The 15,959-nt window shown below is 37.6% G+C and overlaps 1 protein-coding gene across 1 annotated transcript in view; it reads right to left on the bottom strand.

Moving 5' to 3' along the window:
* pigr (polymeric immunoglobulin receptor) overlaps positions 1 to 15,959 on the bottom strand; it is a 31,398-nt gene that overhangs the window by 11,752 nt on the left and 3,687 nt on the right. The window contains exons 2-6 of the mRNA XM_031896818.1: positions 5,971 to 6,073; positions 2,600 to 2,941; positions 1,542 to 1,868; positions 708 to 1,034; positions 197 to 520 (exon numbers count right to left, since the gene is read on the bottom strand). Of these exons, the coding sequence (XP_031752678.1) occupies positions 197 to 520; positions 708 to 1,034; positions 1,542 to 1,868; positions 2,600 to 2,941; positions 5,971 to 6,022 (1,372 nt within the window). The 5' untranslated portion in view covers positions 6,023 to 6,073. The remainder of the gene's footprint in view (positions 1 to 196; positions 521 to 707; positions 1,035 to 1,541; positions 1,869 to 2,599; positions 2,942 to 5,970; positions 6,074 to 15,959) is intronic.

The following is a 15,959-nucleotide window of genomic DNA, read 5'->3' as shown; positions in this document are numbered from 1 at the left end:
GAGAGCCAAATGCATATCCTTGCATATCACTGCAAAACACAGAGCATAGGCACAAAAGTATCTGCAAGGAACCCCGAAGTGCACCAGTGCCTGTCTGTCTCTTTGTAGATAAAACCTTTACAATGGATCAAAACATGAGAAATGCCTAGAGAGAACCTTAAGTAGGTTAAAATATTTTTTCTTCATGTTTGCTTACCTTTTTGTATCTCACTTTCAACTTTCAGGTGGACTGCTAGGGTCTCACCATATCTTCCAAATTTTTTAACTCCACACCAATACCAGCCTTCATCAGTCTTTTCCACAGCATTGATAGTAAGCACAACCTCTTGATTCTCACAATTAATGTTTAATCCATCCTGGTCATTGTCCTGAGATGTCTTTGGGTTGCAACCGTAATTGCTCCACTTGCACCAGTATTTTTGGTAAGAGGTATACCGGCATGGATATGTGCAAGGAATTGTAATTTGTTTGCCAGCAGATGCCACTACTTCTATCTGCCCGGCGAGTTGTTCATGATTTCCTGTTTTCCATTTAGGAATATAAAAGAGAAACAAGGAGCTAACAGCCATGATATAAATATATATATATATATATATATTGAAGTGTGTTAATAGAATAAACACAATAATAGAGAATAAAGCCATGCATTAACACATTTAGAAAACAAACGGTAAGACCAAATATTTATGATAGTATACAAAACATACCTTCTTCTATATTAACCTGGACAAATGATATTTGATCAGTTGTGCCGTCAGTCATCATACACCAATACCATCCCTTATCTTCTGCGGATAGTTGATTCATTAGAACTTGCATAGTTCCATTTTGTGGGTTATCATGAATAAGTATTCTTCCTTCATATTTTTCTTGAACAAATCCATTGTTCCTTATGAGTGGATGGCAACCCTGTTTATCCCACTTACACCAAACTTTGACAGTGTAGTTCTTTTTAGGATTGTAAGGGCACAGGGCAGATATAGACCCGCCAATGTTACCAATTAGCATCCTGCTTCCCTGAGGAATATCTGTGTCTAGACCAAGAAAAACAAGAAAAAAATGCATCATTATGGCATCTTGATTATTTGGGTTTTCAAAGCCACATTAAAGTGATACTAGCATATTCTTATAACAAATAACAAAGTGTCAGTTTTACATGAAAAAAATGAATGTTCTTCACCTAAGCTGCCCTAAACCTTGTATTATATATCTCTGTCTCTAGTGATGAGGTGAGCCACTTCTGTAAATTCCAAAGGCTAGAGTGTAGGCAGTACTCATATTGAAGGATCATGCTGCCTCCTGACCAGAATGAGAGACAGCAGCAGTGAAGGGATAAGCCGGGTTGAAGTTTTGGGAGAGGGGCAACTGGCATTTTGCCAGAAAGAGAACATCTGTGTGGTTCTTTACAAGTAATACACATTTTTATAACAGGAATATGTTATATCACCTTAATGAAGACATTTAGTGGAAATTCCAAATAAAAGCAGTCATTTAAAGTGTTTGCTACTTTTGTAGGTTCAGTGTGCTTTTCAATTTCTTACCTTCATTGATGTGCAGCTCAAAAACATTTGAATCCTCATCTTCTACATTGCTTCCAACCCCACACAAATAGAGCCCAGAATCTTCTTTTCTCAGCTGGATGAGTTTAACAATGAAGCTTTCTTGATCTTCTCCACTACTTAAAACTATTCTTCCATGATATTCACTTGATATGGAGCCAGCACTGTTAATAATATTTCTACATTCACCTTTATTTATCTTACAAAAATACTTTGGAGATGAATATTGTTTGCCAGATTTGCATAAGAAGGTCACACTGCTCCTCAGTTGTCCATACATAAGTTCTGCCTCATTCTGTATTGTTGTGTCTGCATTAACAACCATAAACATGTTTCAAGATAATTAAAATACGTATATAAGTAATCTTTGTTCAAGCTGTCATAGTAAAATATTCTCCTTAGATTAAGGAGCGTTAGTTCAGGTATTTTCCCCAAGCAGGCTTTAAATAAGAAAACATTTAGCCCACTCGGGAAAATGTGCCAGGTGTTTTTGTCACACAGGGTTTCCTTTGTGATTGTTCAAGCTTAAAGGCTCAAACAATCATAAAGAGGTGAATCTAACCACCTAGGGTATAGAGTAAGACCGACACAGCTTACGTTGGTGGAAAGTCACTATCCATTGAGTCACTACTCCCTGCCAATAAGTCATTGTTTTTAATGCATTAATGTCCAGAAAACAGATCCCCATGGGAGGAATGAAAAGTGTTTGTATAAATATGTGGTGTGTCAGTTTCAGTTGTATGACATGTGTAGCTAGTGTAGCTTGTGGCACTACCACATGTTTATTTGCTTTGGATGCCTTTTATTACATAACCCCTTAAGACTCCTTTCTAAGATTTACCTATTTGTACAAACTTTGGGGAAAGAGTGTCCTCCTGATCTACCAACTCTTTTATGTTTTAGTAAACATTTCAAATATTTGCTAGAAAACACTGAAACACTAAATCATAGAGACCGCACAGTTGTCAAAACTTCTGATATGCGGATAAACTGTACCCTTACTATTTAGTATATAATACCTTCCGTTTATTTTATAGTACCTGTTGTAACAGCCAAATTGATCACTGCAGTCAAGCCACTTGCTGAATTTCCTATGCCACATCTGTAGGTGCCTTGATCACTCGGTTGTAGTCCTGAGAGCTTGATAATTATGAGCCCTTTCTCTGAATTATCCACAAGAGAGGCACGATTCTTGAATTTCTCCAAAACATAATTACTGGTGGATATAACAGTTTCACATTTTCTGAGTCTTCCAGATTCACGGCAAAGAAACTTTCTGTCATATTTATTTGCCTTTGTCAGAGTGGAATAAAAGCATTTTATTGTGATGGATCCATTCACAAATCCTGACACTTGCTTTGGTCCAACCAATTCCTTGGATTCTACATTAAAAGATAACAATAGTAAAACAACAAGTAATAAAATGAATGTTAACAACATTGGGAGTTCAGGAATCCTGCATGTACTGCAACTGTAAGTAGTGGATGTAGTGATATGTGACATGACGAAACCACAAAATGAGTAAGTAAGATTTGTCACTTCAGCTACTAATAACTCCATATCACATCTCTATTTTCTGTGTAAAAAAGCTGCACAAAATGCATATTTTTTAAAGTACACATTCTGATGAATCCAAAATGGCTAAATATATTTGTCTACTCAGGGGTGCTGTTGCCTTGAGGTGTGTTGAGAAACTTGCCTCAGATGGCAGCAACCCACAAATTACTGGGGATGACAAAAAGACGCTCCTGGCAACTTCAAGAGCCAATATTCAGATTTTTTGGGAATTTCAGCTCTGCTATTGCGCTCACAGCACTAGCCATGTGATAGGCTCATTCAGGGTGGCAAGGGCCACTGGATTTATCTTTCACCTGTCATTAGATACTAAGATATGTGAATGCCAGGGGTCTTCTAAACAGTGTATTGCCCAGTATTCATAGGATTGCCAAATTATTTGGCATGTAGACACTCCAGAAATTCTCAGCCTGTCATTTTGTTACTGAACATATCGCCTGTATTTTATGTACATTAAAAGTCACAAAAAGTAAATTCCTACTACTACAAACTACTAAATGGCAAAGCTTTATTAAAATTAGTGCTTTTATTAAATTTCAAAAAATTCATCTCCTCAAAGCTTGCATAATACAGAACCTTCTCTCTCACATGTTATTAAGTACCAAGATAACACATCATGAATATTGATGCTAGGGTTCCTCTGAACAGTTTGATGCCTAATATGCTTGGTATTAAGTATGCTGAATGCAGAGACCCCCACATAAATATATTGCATATAAATACATCATCTGCATGTGTCAGAAGAGACACTAAGGGCCATATTTATTAATGCTAACTCATCCATGTTTGGGGAACTGATTGATAAAAAAAACCCCAAAAAACTGTGAGGTCCTTGACAGTAGGCAAGTCCTTTGAGTCAGGTATATAGCAAGGATTAAGCATAAACACACTAAAGACTTAGGTTTCCCCCATTTCAGCCTTCTTGGATGTCAGATAGTCCCAGCATTCTTGGTGGGGCACTCCTTCTGAAGCTGCTATCAGAATTCAGCCAGCAAGAAGACCTTTGTGTCTGCAAAGGCATTTGCCCCTTGTTCTACATATGCTTGCTTCAACTCCATTCCAGCCTGTGAATGAAGGATCATTATGGATCTTAACAAAGGTTTATGCCAAGATGGAAAGGAAGCTTCAGGCCCAATGTGATGTTAATAGCCCAGGCATCTTCTGGGATAGTGTGGTCCTGAAGGTTGTGGCATTTTTAAAGCCCAAAGTTGTATACACCTTACATTTGAAAGATGAATTTTAGTTGTCAGACTTTCTGAATGGTGCTGTTAACATTAGATCCTATTGTGAGGTCAAAAAACTGATCATCTTTCATAAGTTATATTGGGTCTTTGTACTTCCAACTAAAATTATTTTTTTTCATTGCCAGATAATTTAAGTTGGTCATTAAAAGCACATTCTACCAGGTGGCCACAGATTTAAGGGCAGATAACGGGCCAAGGTCAAAACCAGGCAGTCAGTTCCGAGGGAACAAGGACAAGGCAGGATAAGACAGGACTTATGGGACAGGATATTCAAGAACAGGAACTCAGGACACAGCAGTATGGGCCAATTATCCAGCAAAAGGGTGTAGCAGGTAAAGGCTTAAATAGACCCTTAATTGGACTATTGCCTGCAGCTGTATTAGGGGCGTGGACAAAGGGAATACTGACATGGAGGAAGAATCATCATTTCATCATGATATTTGGCTAGTCTCAGTGGCTCAAGCAGGAGGGGCAACCACCAGTACATAACAGGTCCCAGGTTTGAGACCAGGGAGTTCCTGACATATTAATTTTTTTTTTAACTACTGTGTCTTCTATTAACCTATACAGTATTCTCTAAGCATAGAGATTGCCATTCTGCCTTGCTACTCTCTTGAGCTTTGGGCCTGCTTTAAGTCAAACACTGATAATTTTCAGAAACTGATTTTCACTTAAATTCCAGTTATAACCTATGCTAATTGAAAAGCAAGGTCATCTATAACAATATATACTACCTGTTATAACTATGCTATAAGTTTACTATTTGTTACTTACTCTCAAATATAGTTGTCATGTTTATCTGTACTGTGTGTGTTAATTGGTAGACCTACTTTGCACTGTGGCAGGACTTTGCTAAAGGGCAGCACTTTGCTACTGACAACTAGAAGGCTAGCAACAGGCATGTGAATTTGAAGGCAAGTGTAACTGAAGAATTGTGATTACTGCAAAAAAAGGGTTTTACGTTTATGTGCATAAATTGCATTCATCTGCTTTAGACCCTGTAATCAAATATTTTATCCAGCAAAGGTAACAGTTAATTGTAACACAGAGAGGCTGATTTTTCAGAATTCTAGACTGCTTTTTAAATAACACAATTGCGCAAAAAGATAATCACATCTACATGAAATAAACTTTTGTCCGCTTTTTAATTTTTTGTGATCACTAGCATATTTAAGATAAAGCTCAAATGGGTTAATTGCAATCATGTATGTTTAATGGTGGAAAGTTGATTGCAAACAAAAATGGCAATCATTTTCAATGAGGCTGTAGAATGTCTATTGTTTGAAAATCTTAAAACAAACATTAAATATCAACTGGGTTAAAATACTTCAAGTATACCTCCCCATTAACATTAACAAGTTTTTCAATTGGATAAATGTGTGGATTTTGGAGAAGTAATGAGCATGGCTCTTTATATAAAATCTTTAGCCCTTTGAATAGTAAAATGTTATTAGTAAAATTCTATTTGTATGTGTATTTACATTTGTATTAAAAGATATAAATAACTAAGTGTTAGTAATAAATACAGCTCCAGGTGATTTTTTTTTCTTTCCTTTATTCTATTCTAAATTTGATGGTTTAGGAAAACTTACCAGAAATCTGAAGGATTAAAACTGAAATCAGGCCAAACAGAAACATTGTCATTACCAGTTGGTTTCCACAAGGTAGTCTAGTAGTCACACTGCCTGGTTGGATCTGCAATAAGAAGATAAATATCCGTAAATGGAAAAAGAGTTGCGAGTTTCATAGCATAAAACACAATGTCATGTGATGCTCTTTCTCTATTGGTGGACCAGGTTGATGCCATACTGTATCTATAACAGGTATTTTGCAATTGAGAAATTCTGTTCTATGTTAATGTTTAAAATGATAAAAATCTTTTTTTTAAGTCATTGTCAAGGTTAAGTTTTACTGTAAGTATCTGTCCAGGTGCATTTTTCAACTTTTTCTGATTAATAGTAACTAACTCAAAGAGCAGCAGTAATGTAGCAACTGTGTAGATATCATATTTCAAAATTATGTATGTATGACTATATCTATACTCTGGACTTCACATTAAGGCACTATTACATAGTCATTAATACAATTAAATAAAAGTAAATATTAAAAATGCAGTTAGGTTCAAGGATTCTCTATGGTGGAATTGAGGTAGTGTTGGTTTATTCAGAAGGAGGTAGCTTGGAGTCAGGATACAGATGATATTTTTAGCCAAGTGAATAGATAAAATCTGAAAAAGACAGAAGGGGTAATTTGAAACACCCCAGGGTACAAGTGCCAGAGCACTAAGGGGCACAATAGCACCAACATGTCTCCCCCTGCCCTCCCTTCACAAATACAGTGCTTACTAAAGCTATCAGCACTGGGCAGCACTGTGAGGGCAGTCACAAGGCTCTGAGCTTTAAAACAGCACAGATGCCTGTTAATATTTGCACACAGCTGAGAGCTGTAAGAAGTTCGGATGGTAGCAAGAGTGACCACATGAGTCAAAAGGAGCCTTTAGGCTGATGCCACACGAGGCGTAGGGCTGATATTTTCGGCAAGCGGAAAAACGCTTGGCGAAAATTCAACCCTACGCCTGCTACTTGTGCCTGCACCCGAATGAATGAAATACTCTCGGGTGCAGGCACATGTAGCCGATATACGCATGAAAACGTGTGAGAATGCAAAGTCTCGCGTTTTCATGCGTATATCGGCTACATGTGCCTGCACCCGAGCGTATCCCATTCATTCGGGTGCAGGCACAAGTAGCAGGCGTAGGGCTGAATTTTCGCCAAGCGTTTTTTCGCTTGCCGAAAATATCAGCCCTACGCCACGTGTGGCATCAGCATTAAGGTATAAAGATATTTGACACAGGTCTGTCTGAAAAGCGGAGATTCCACAAACTATTGAAAAGTTAAATATATTGGTAAGAACTGGAGTAAGCTCAGCAGCACACTGTTGAGTACAAAAGGCATATGGTTCGTTATCTGTCTACTGGTAATGTAATTTACTACCTTGCAATGACTAAACATGGACTAGCTTCAACCTACTGTTTAGCTCCGTTTAGCTTGGGAAATTATTTTTTGTGTTTAAACCTTTAGGCCAAAAATATGTTCAGCACAAGTCCTGTTGATTGAATTCATGTTAAGAATTACTACTTCCCCAATGCCCCCAGTGGTTTGAGGGGTGTGAACAAAAGAGGGGCCACCAAGGGACAGTGCAATCTCACTGGCACTATCATTCTAGAAAAGCCATGTTTTCACTTATATGTAAATTGTTTACAAAATATACTTTTTATCTCTTTAACTCTCATTTTTAGGCTAGTCTGCAATAAAGTAAAATATGCTTCTGCTGTATGCTAGAAAGGAAATCTTTATAGTTAAGACGGCCATACATTGGGTGATAGTGATATGCGAATCTGACGTTTTTTGCTTCGCCGAAAAATTTGCGAATTTTTGTGCACCAAATTTTCCTGTGCACCGAATTTTCCCATGCCCGTTTCACAAAACAATCCTTTTGTCGAGAAAAAAAAAAACCAAGCAGCAGTTAGTTGCCAGCCATTGAAGAACATAACCAGAGATAAATATTTAGGAACCACCATATGGGGTTGAATTTAGGCTGGCTTGACAATGATCATAAACTTGCAACTAACAACTCCTATTTGCAAACAATGTATGCACTGTAGACTTCTTTGCCAGGTAGACTTCTGAATCTTTTTTATGCCCCCTCAAGTCTTCAGAACTGCTTGAACTAATTATATATACTAACTGACCACTAGTTAATCTCAACAGATCACATGAATTGAATAGACCATAATTAAGGAAGAGGGTAGAAGAACTGAGGAGCATGAAAAGCAAAGTTGTTCACTAATGTCCTTTGATGCTCCCCTTCTTTCTACCATAGGGATAGTATAAACCTTTAAAATATAGTATGCATCTGAGCAGTAATTATAACTGGTAGAAAGTGTATCTGCTGACAAATTAGGGCCTAGAGTCAGACATGAGATCAAGCAGAGTGACAAAGGATTGTATTTCAGTCAACATAGTGTTCAACATTCTTTTGGTAATCTAGTAACCTATAGTAACCAATCAGATGTCAGCTGACTAGTAAATGCTACCTGCTGATTGGTTACTATGAGTTACTATGACCATACCATACCTCTCAACTGTCCCAATTTTCGCGGAACAGTCCCTCTTTTGACAGCTCAACCCGCAGTCCCAAACTTTAAATAACCTGCCAAATTTATTCAAATGGGAGTGTTATTTAGGGGGTATGGTTGCAAAAAACATTTCACTGCGCTGCACGCGCCGTTTCTTTTTGTCCCTCTTTCCATTTTCAGAATGTTGGGAGGTATGCTAAGACCATTTATTACATTACCTCTTTTGTTTATAAAATCTGTATAAACAACATTTTCCTAGGTATTTGTAATGCACTCTGCATGTTTACCAGAAGTTAATCAGTAGCGAAACTATTCCTCCAGGAAGCAGAAATAGGATTAATTGAGATTTCCAAAGAACAGAGAATTGCAGGATTAAAGCCAAAGAGAGCAAAGTAAACGATCTTGCATTTTTTGATTGACCAGTATTTCACAGTGTATTTCCTTGTACAGAAGCCAACACTGAATTAACTATTACAAAATCAGTTTTCTCACGAGTTGGTGTTAGTAGGGAGTTAAAGCAACAGTTTATTTTAATGCAGAAAATAAAATAATATACATTTCTGGATGAATACAAACCACCACCAGAAATGATAGTGAATGTAGTTTAATTTACATTAAAACATTAAAAAAAGGTTTTATTTGCATTTATCGTGATGATACATTGTTTATATCTTTCAGAGTGCTTTTGCACAAGGTTGCAAAAGGCTGTAGAAGAAACAGAACAAAGGGCAGATACACAGAAAGTGGACATATCTAGATAAAAGTAGATAAAATACAATTAAGAAACAATTGTAATTTGAAGTAATCTATATCAATTGATTTTCTATTACTGTGCTGGCGTGGGTACAGTCAAACCCAAGGTAAATGCATTATCAGCATGAAAGGTTGCTCAGAGCATACAAAAATAAACTGGACTTTATTGGCAGTGATTAACATTTAACATGTAATAATCCATATTACATAAATTGTGATGTACCAATGTCTTGGTATACTGTCTGCAGCAGTTTAAAAATTTTAGAATCTCTATAACAGTAATGATTTCAGTAATGATCTGGACAACTGTTTGAAAATCTAAGCTTAGGGGTCATTGCAAATCATCAAGCAGAAAATGAGGTTAACATGTCATAGAAGCTGATGCTGCAGGACTAATCTCTTCAAAATATGAATGTATTTTAAAAGTTACCTATAGGCAATGTTGATTGTTTTTGCTGATAAGTCTGCTTTTGTTAGTAATTATGTTGGGTTCAAAAACCCAACATACTGTTCTTCGACTTCAGCTTATTCTTCTGCTTTTTCTTCTTATTCTTAGCGCCCCCCATTTTTTAAACGCTACTCCTCCTACAGTTTTAGGGGTACAACACCCAATCTTTCCACACTTCTGCGTCGTATAGTGGAGCAGGTTGCATTGTGCTTTTCTAAGTCTTTTTGTGGCACTGCTCCGAACACCCCAATTTTTCCATTGACAGGTAAGATTTGCAAACTGCTACAGCTTTGAAGCTACACCACCCAAACTTGAATAACATAATAATGGGGTCACCCCGAAATGAAACAGTGACATTTGTTGGATGACCCCAAAGTGGGAGGGGCCAACAACAGCCAATCAAATTTCACCCTTTGACTTTTATGGGGAAAGTGAAACTGCGGCCAATCTTACAGCTTTGAGGCTACACTCCCCAAACTTAAATCACATAGTCATGGGGTCAGCCTGAATGAAAATATGATGATTGTTGGATGCCCAAAAGTGGGCGGAGCTGTGAACAACCAATCAGATTTTACCTATTGATATGGCGGAAATTCAACCTGCTGCCATTCTCACAGTAACACCAGGGTCCCCAAACTATGCAGGGTTAGGCACCAGGTAACTGCGGTTCAAGGTTAGAAAAAGTGGGCGGAGCCACCAACAGACAAAATTTCACCTATTGAATTTTATTGGTTCCTAAACTTTGCACAGTCCGTCACTGGGTGACTTCATACTCAAGGTTAGAAAAAGTGGGCGGCACCACCAAAAGCCAATCACATTTCCTTCATTGTTTTCAGTGGGGAAATTTTAACTGCTGCCATTCTTACATGTTTAATGTCAGGGTCCCCACACGTTGCACAGTTGGTCACTGGTGACTATGTTCCAAGTTTAGAAATGTGGGTGGAGCCACCAACAGCCAATCAGATTTTAACTATTGATTTTCAATGGGGAAATTCAACCTGCTGCCATTCGCACACTATTAACACCAGGGTCACTAGGTGACTGTATTTTTAGGTATTAAAAAGTGGGTGGAGCCACCAACAGCCAATCAGACTTCACCTATTAATTTTTTTGGGATTAAATTTAAAATTCTGCCTTTCTCACGCTATTTAGGTTAGGGTTCCCAAACTTTGCACAGTAAGTCACTGGCTGACTACATATTCAGGGTTAGAACAAGTGGGCAGAGCTACCAACAGCCAATCCATTTCCACCCATTAAATTTCATTGGTTTATATTTCATTATTTAAGTATTAATTCCAGGGTTGTTAAACTTTCCAAAGTTTATCACTGGGTATTTGACGGTCAAAGTTAGAAAAAGTGGGAGGAGCCACCAACAGCCAATCACATTTCACCTATTTACTTTCAATGGGGAAGTGTAAAATGTTGTCAGTCCCACAATTTTTATGCCTGAGTCCCCAAACTTTGCAACGTTGGTCACTGGGCAACTGCAGTTCAAAAATAGGAAAAGTGGGTTGGGCCACTAACAGCCAATCAGATTTCATCCATTGAATTTTATTGGTTTAAATTTAAAATGCTGTCATTCTCACACTATTTATGACAGGGTGCCCACTGTTTCTCACTGGGTGTTTTATACTCAAGGTCAGAAAAAGTGGGCTCAACCACCAACCACCAATCACAATTTACATTATTGGCTGAAATTTAAACTGCTGCCATTCTTTAATTATTAATCCTAGGGTCCCTAAACTTTGCAGAGTTAGTCACTGGGTAATTGTACTTCCAGGTTAGAAAAAGTGGGCGGAGCCACCAACCGCCAATCAGTTGTCACTCATTGACTTTCAGTGGGGAAAATAAATTGCTGCTATTCAGACACTATTAAAACCAGGGCCCCCAAACTTTGCACAGTGGTTTTTACTTTATAACTGTGGTCCAAGGTTAAAAAAAGTGGGTGGAGTCAACAACAGATCAGATTTCATTTAGTGACTTTACGTTTTTTAAACCAACATGAAGTTTGTTCTCAAAATTCCCTTTCTAGTTGTTACTTGAAATTACTAAACCTGTTTTGCCTACCTGACTGTCTCTTCTCAACCTTCTCTAATGCTAACGGATTACTGCTGCACAAATATGGCCGCCCCCTCATAGAGGAACATAGGGGATCAGATAGGTAATATAAAAGTATTGGGCAAATACTTTTATGGCAAAATTATTAAGGTCATGCAATATGGACGGAATGCTAGGAAGTTCCACTGGCCCATGTAATTACTTTGGATTACATCATTACTGGAGCAGTAGTAGTGATGTGTTACCTTACATAATCTGACAAGTGAAAATATAACCAAATAAATCAATAAAGTTGCATCAGCTGATATAGTCACTCAGTTGTATGGTCTATTAGTTCTTGGTCATGGTAACTTCAAAACGTTATAGTTCAGCAATGTAGTGACCTAATGGTATCCACTCACTGTATCCAACCATTCAGTTAAGACTCATCCAGAAACCAGCAATCCAATTGAAAGTTATCCAGAGTGTCCCAAAAAGATGTATAATAGAGTCTGCAATAATAGCAATTTTAGTAGCCACAGTGTTGGTTTCAAAGGGGGTATAATGGTACTACCCCCATATGCAAGGAAGAGACAAAACCACCACCAGTTTTTCATATATTTTGCAGAGCTTAGTCATGGTAGCTTGTGGATACATACCAATGGTGTAAGTATTACAGCATAGATGAGCTTCCATTGTAAAATACAAGAAAACTGGTTTTGAAGTAGCGATAGCTGTACTCAAATGTGATGTAATGCTTGACATAACTCCACTCTACTGTGCCTTATATTGTGCTTGTACATTGCCTTGATTGGAGCCTAACGGTAATGATGAATTTCTATCTGGACACTGTTGAAAAGGATAATATTCTATCCAGCCTTGGGAGGTATAATGTGTTCTGAATAAGCAACCTTCTCAAAAGTCCAAATGGGCTGACAAAAGTTTATCTGGTAGATATTTTCCTAAATAAATGTGAATAAGACACCAATTCATTCAGACCTCAAGGTCTGATGTATACATTTGAGTGCAAATTACAGTAAAAACCTCTCATGGTTGCTTTGTCTAGAAGGAGATGTATGGCTGAAAACCATATACTTAATCCAGAGTATGTTTCAAAGAGAAGAAGTATAATGCTAAAGATTGAATTGCAATTAATAATTTATTTGAATTAACCAATGACACTGGTTGAAACATTTGTTGGCGGCAACTGGTACAGTCTGAGTACTGTCGTGGTCATTTGCATGTTGTTATCCCATTTGGTCATGTAGGAATGTTTGGAGTCAAGAGGTTTGAGGCTTTCCTTTTAAAGGCACACTTGAAAGTAACAGGAGCATGTATCTATTAGAATTACTCTGTACCATGTGTAGCTTTTTTTAAACTGGGATGCTATGGAAATGGGGGGAGGTAGGAGCTATTTATATGGAGTTAGTTGTTCCTGACCATGGTCTTTCTGAATGTGGCAGTTTCACTGTGGTCACCCTTTTTATTCAGTAATGAATCAAGGAATGTGATAGTAAACCAGATAGTGCAGGATAATGTATTTGACATTTCCCATAAGGGCTGTGGCACGCAGGGAGATTAGTCGCTCAAAATCTCCCTTGTCGCAGGCGACTAATCTCCCCGATATGACATCCCACCAACAAAAATGTAACTCGCCGGTGGGATGGCATATGTGGCGCCGACGATTTGCAGAAATCAGGCGACTAATCTCCCCGTGTGCCACAGCCCTAATTCATCAGTTCACATGAGGGACAGGCAAAAAATATATTGGACTAATGTTGGTAAAATATTTTCTGTACATGTATATTACAGTGTTACCGACCTCCTCCTGTGTTGGAATAATGGTGAACTGATGGTTAAATATTCATTTTGGGGGTATAGTTTTCCTTTAAGTCTAATAACAAATAATTTAAACATTAATTAAACCCAATAGAATTGTTTTGCCTCCAGTAAGCATTAATTATATTTTTTTAGTATCAAGTACAAGGTACAGTACTGCTTATTAACACAGAGAAGAAAATCATTTTTAAAAACCTGAATTATATGGTTAAAATGGAGTCTTTGGAGATTACCTTTCTGGATAACAGACCCCTTACCTATACTAGAGTTTAAATTTAAAGGTGTCCTTTTGATTCACTACTGAATCATTTTTTTGTGATTTCAGTATGTGAAAACTTAAAAGGGGAAAGGGTCAATAAGAATATAGAATTGCAATATTTAACCTTTTTACTAAATACTTAAACAAGGAGACAAATAGATGCAATTCCCCTTCCTATTTATACTTCCATTCCACACAAATTAACACTATCCAATACTCTTAGGGGCTGATTTACTTACCCACGAACGGGTCGAATGGAGTCCGATTGCGTTTTTTTCGTAATGATCGGTACTTTGCGATTTTTTCGTATGTTTTGCGATTTTTTCGGATTCTTTACGAATTTTTCGGATCCAATACGATTTTTGCGTAAAAACGTGAGTTTTCCTATCCATTACGAAAGTTGCGTAAAAAGTTGCGCATTTTGCGTAGCGTTAAAACTTACGCGAAAAGTTGCGCATTTTTCGCGTAAGTTTTAACGCTACGAAAAATGCGCAACTTTTTACGCAACTTTCGTAATGGATACGAAAAACTCGCGTTTTTACGCAAAAATCGAATTGGTAACGAAAAATTCGTACAGAATCCGAAAAAATCGCAAAACATACGAAAAAATCGCAAAGTAATCGCAAAATGTTCGTTTTCAAGTCGGAACTTTTCCAATTCGGGTCGGATTCGTGGGTTAGTAAATCAGCCCCTTAATATTAATACTGTGTCTATATGAATAATGACTTATTCTCAAAGATCCCAATCTTTTCCACCAATTACTAGCAATAATGACCTGTCCTGGTTATTAAATTAGTTAAACATATAAATTCTAGCATCGAGAATGGCTCTTCATCCTTTGGTGAGCTATAGAATGTAGCAAGTAATACAATACAGGTATGGGATCCGTTACCCGGAAACCCGTTATCTAGAAAGCTCAGAATTACGGAAAGCCCATGTCCCATAGACTCCATTTTAATCAAATAATTTAGATTTTTAAAACTGATTTCCTTAAAGTAATAAAAATACAAATATTAAATATAATAAAAGTGTGCAATAAAGTATTTACAATAAAAAAAAATGCTATGAAATATTTGGAATTGTGCAGTGAGGATTTAAAGTGGCTTTGCTTAACACTACGAAGAGTCCAGTAGTTATGGGGAGTGTGTGTTGGTGTGTGCAGAATGTCAGCAGTTCAGAAGCCTGATGGCTTGTGGGTAGAAACTGTCTCTGTATCTGCTGGTGCGGGTCTGGATGCTCCTGTACCGCCTGCCTGATGGTAGGAGCGTGAAAAGTCTGTGACTGGGGTCAGAGAGGATCCGCTGCATCTTCCTCCTGCAGCGCTGTCTGTACAGGTCCTGCATGGCCGGCAGTTCAGTCCTGGTGATGCCCTGTGCTGATCTCACCACCCTCTGCAGAGCTTTGCGGTCCAAAGCATTACAACTTCCATACCAGGTGGTGATACAGCCGGACAGAATACTCTCAATGGTGCATCGCACCGCAGAAAGAAGAGCCGCTGTCTTGCAGCTTTTGTGATCACACCAACGTGGTGAGACCAACTAAGATCCTCACTGATATTGATGCCAATATCAGCACTGGGATAGGTATTTGATGTGAAAACTTTTGTTCTATGAGTGTGTGCAAGTTTTTTTTCTTCATAACCCAGATAACCTTTAAAAATTTGGAGCAGATTTATCAAAATGTGAGTTTAGAGCTTAATACATAAAAACTCACCCACATTCTATTGATTCCTATGGGATTTTTAGAATTGTATTTATCAATAGGTGATGGTTAGAACTCACCATTTGATAAATACACTTCTAAAATCCGATAGGAATGAATAGAATGTGGGTGAGTTTTTATGTATTAAGCTCTAAACTCACATTTTGATAAATCTGCCCCTTAGTCTTAGTCCAATTGATTAGTCCAATTAATTAAAGTAACCTGCATATTTTAAATCCCAAGATAGCAGGTTGTCAAAATCCCTCTACAACGACGACATATGCTGGATAGATTATATGTTTATGCATAGTTTAATGTAATTTGTAACCACAGATACATCTCTTTCAATATCCTTCTCAAAGATATTGAAAAGCACATTGCATAAAAAAGGGGCCAATCCAGAATT

The sequence above is a fragment of the Xenopus tropicalis genome, chromosome 2 (assembly GCF_000004195.4).
Source record: "Xenopus tropicalis strain Nigerian chromosome 2, UCB_Xtro_10.0, whole genome shotgun sequence".
In the NCBI taxonomy this organism is placed as follows: Eukaryota; Metazoa; Chordata; class Amphibia; order Anura; family Pipidae; genus Xenopus; species Xenopus tropicalis.
This window is presented reverse-complemented; position numbering and strand designations above follow the sequence as displayed.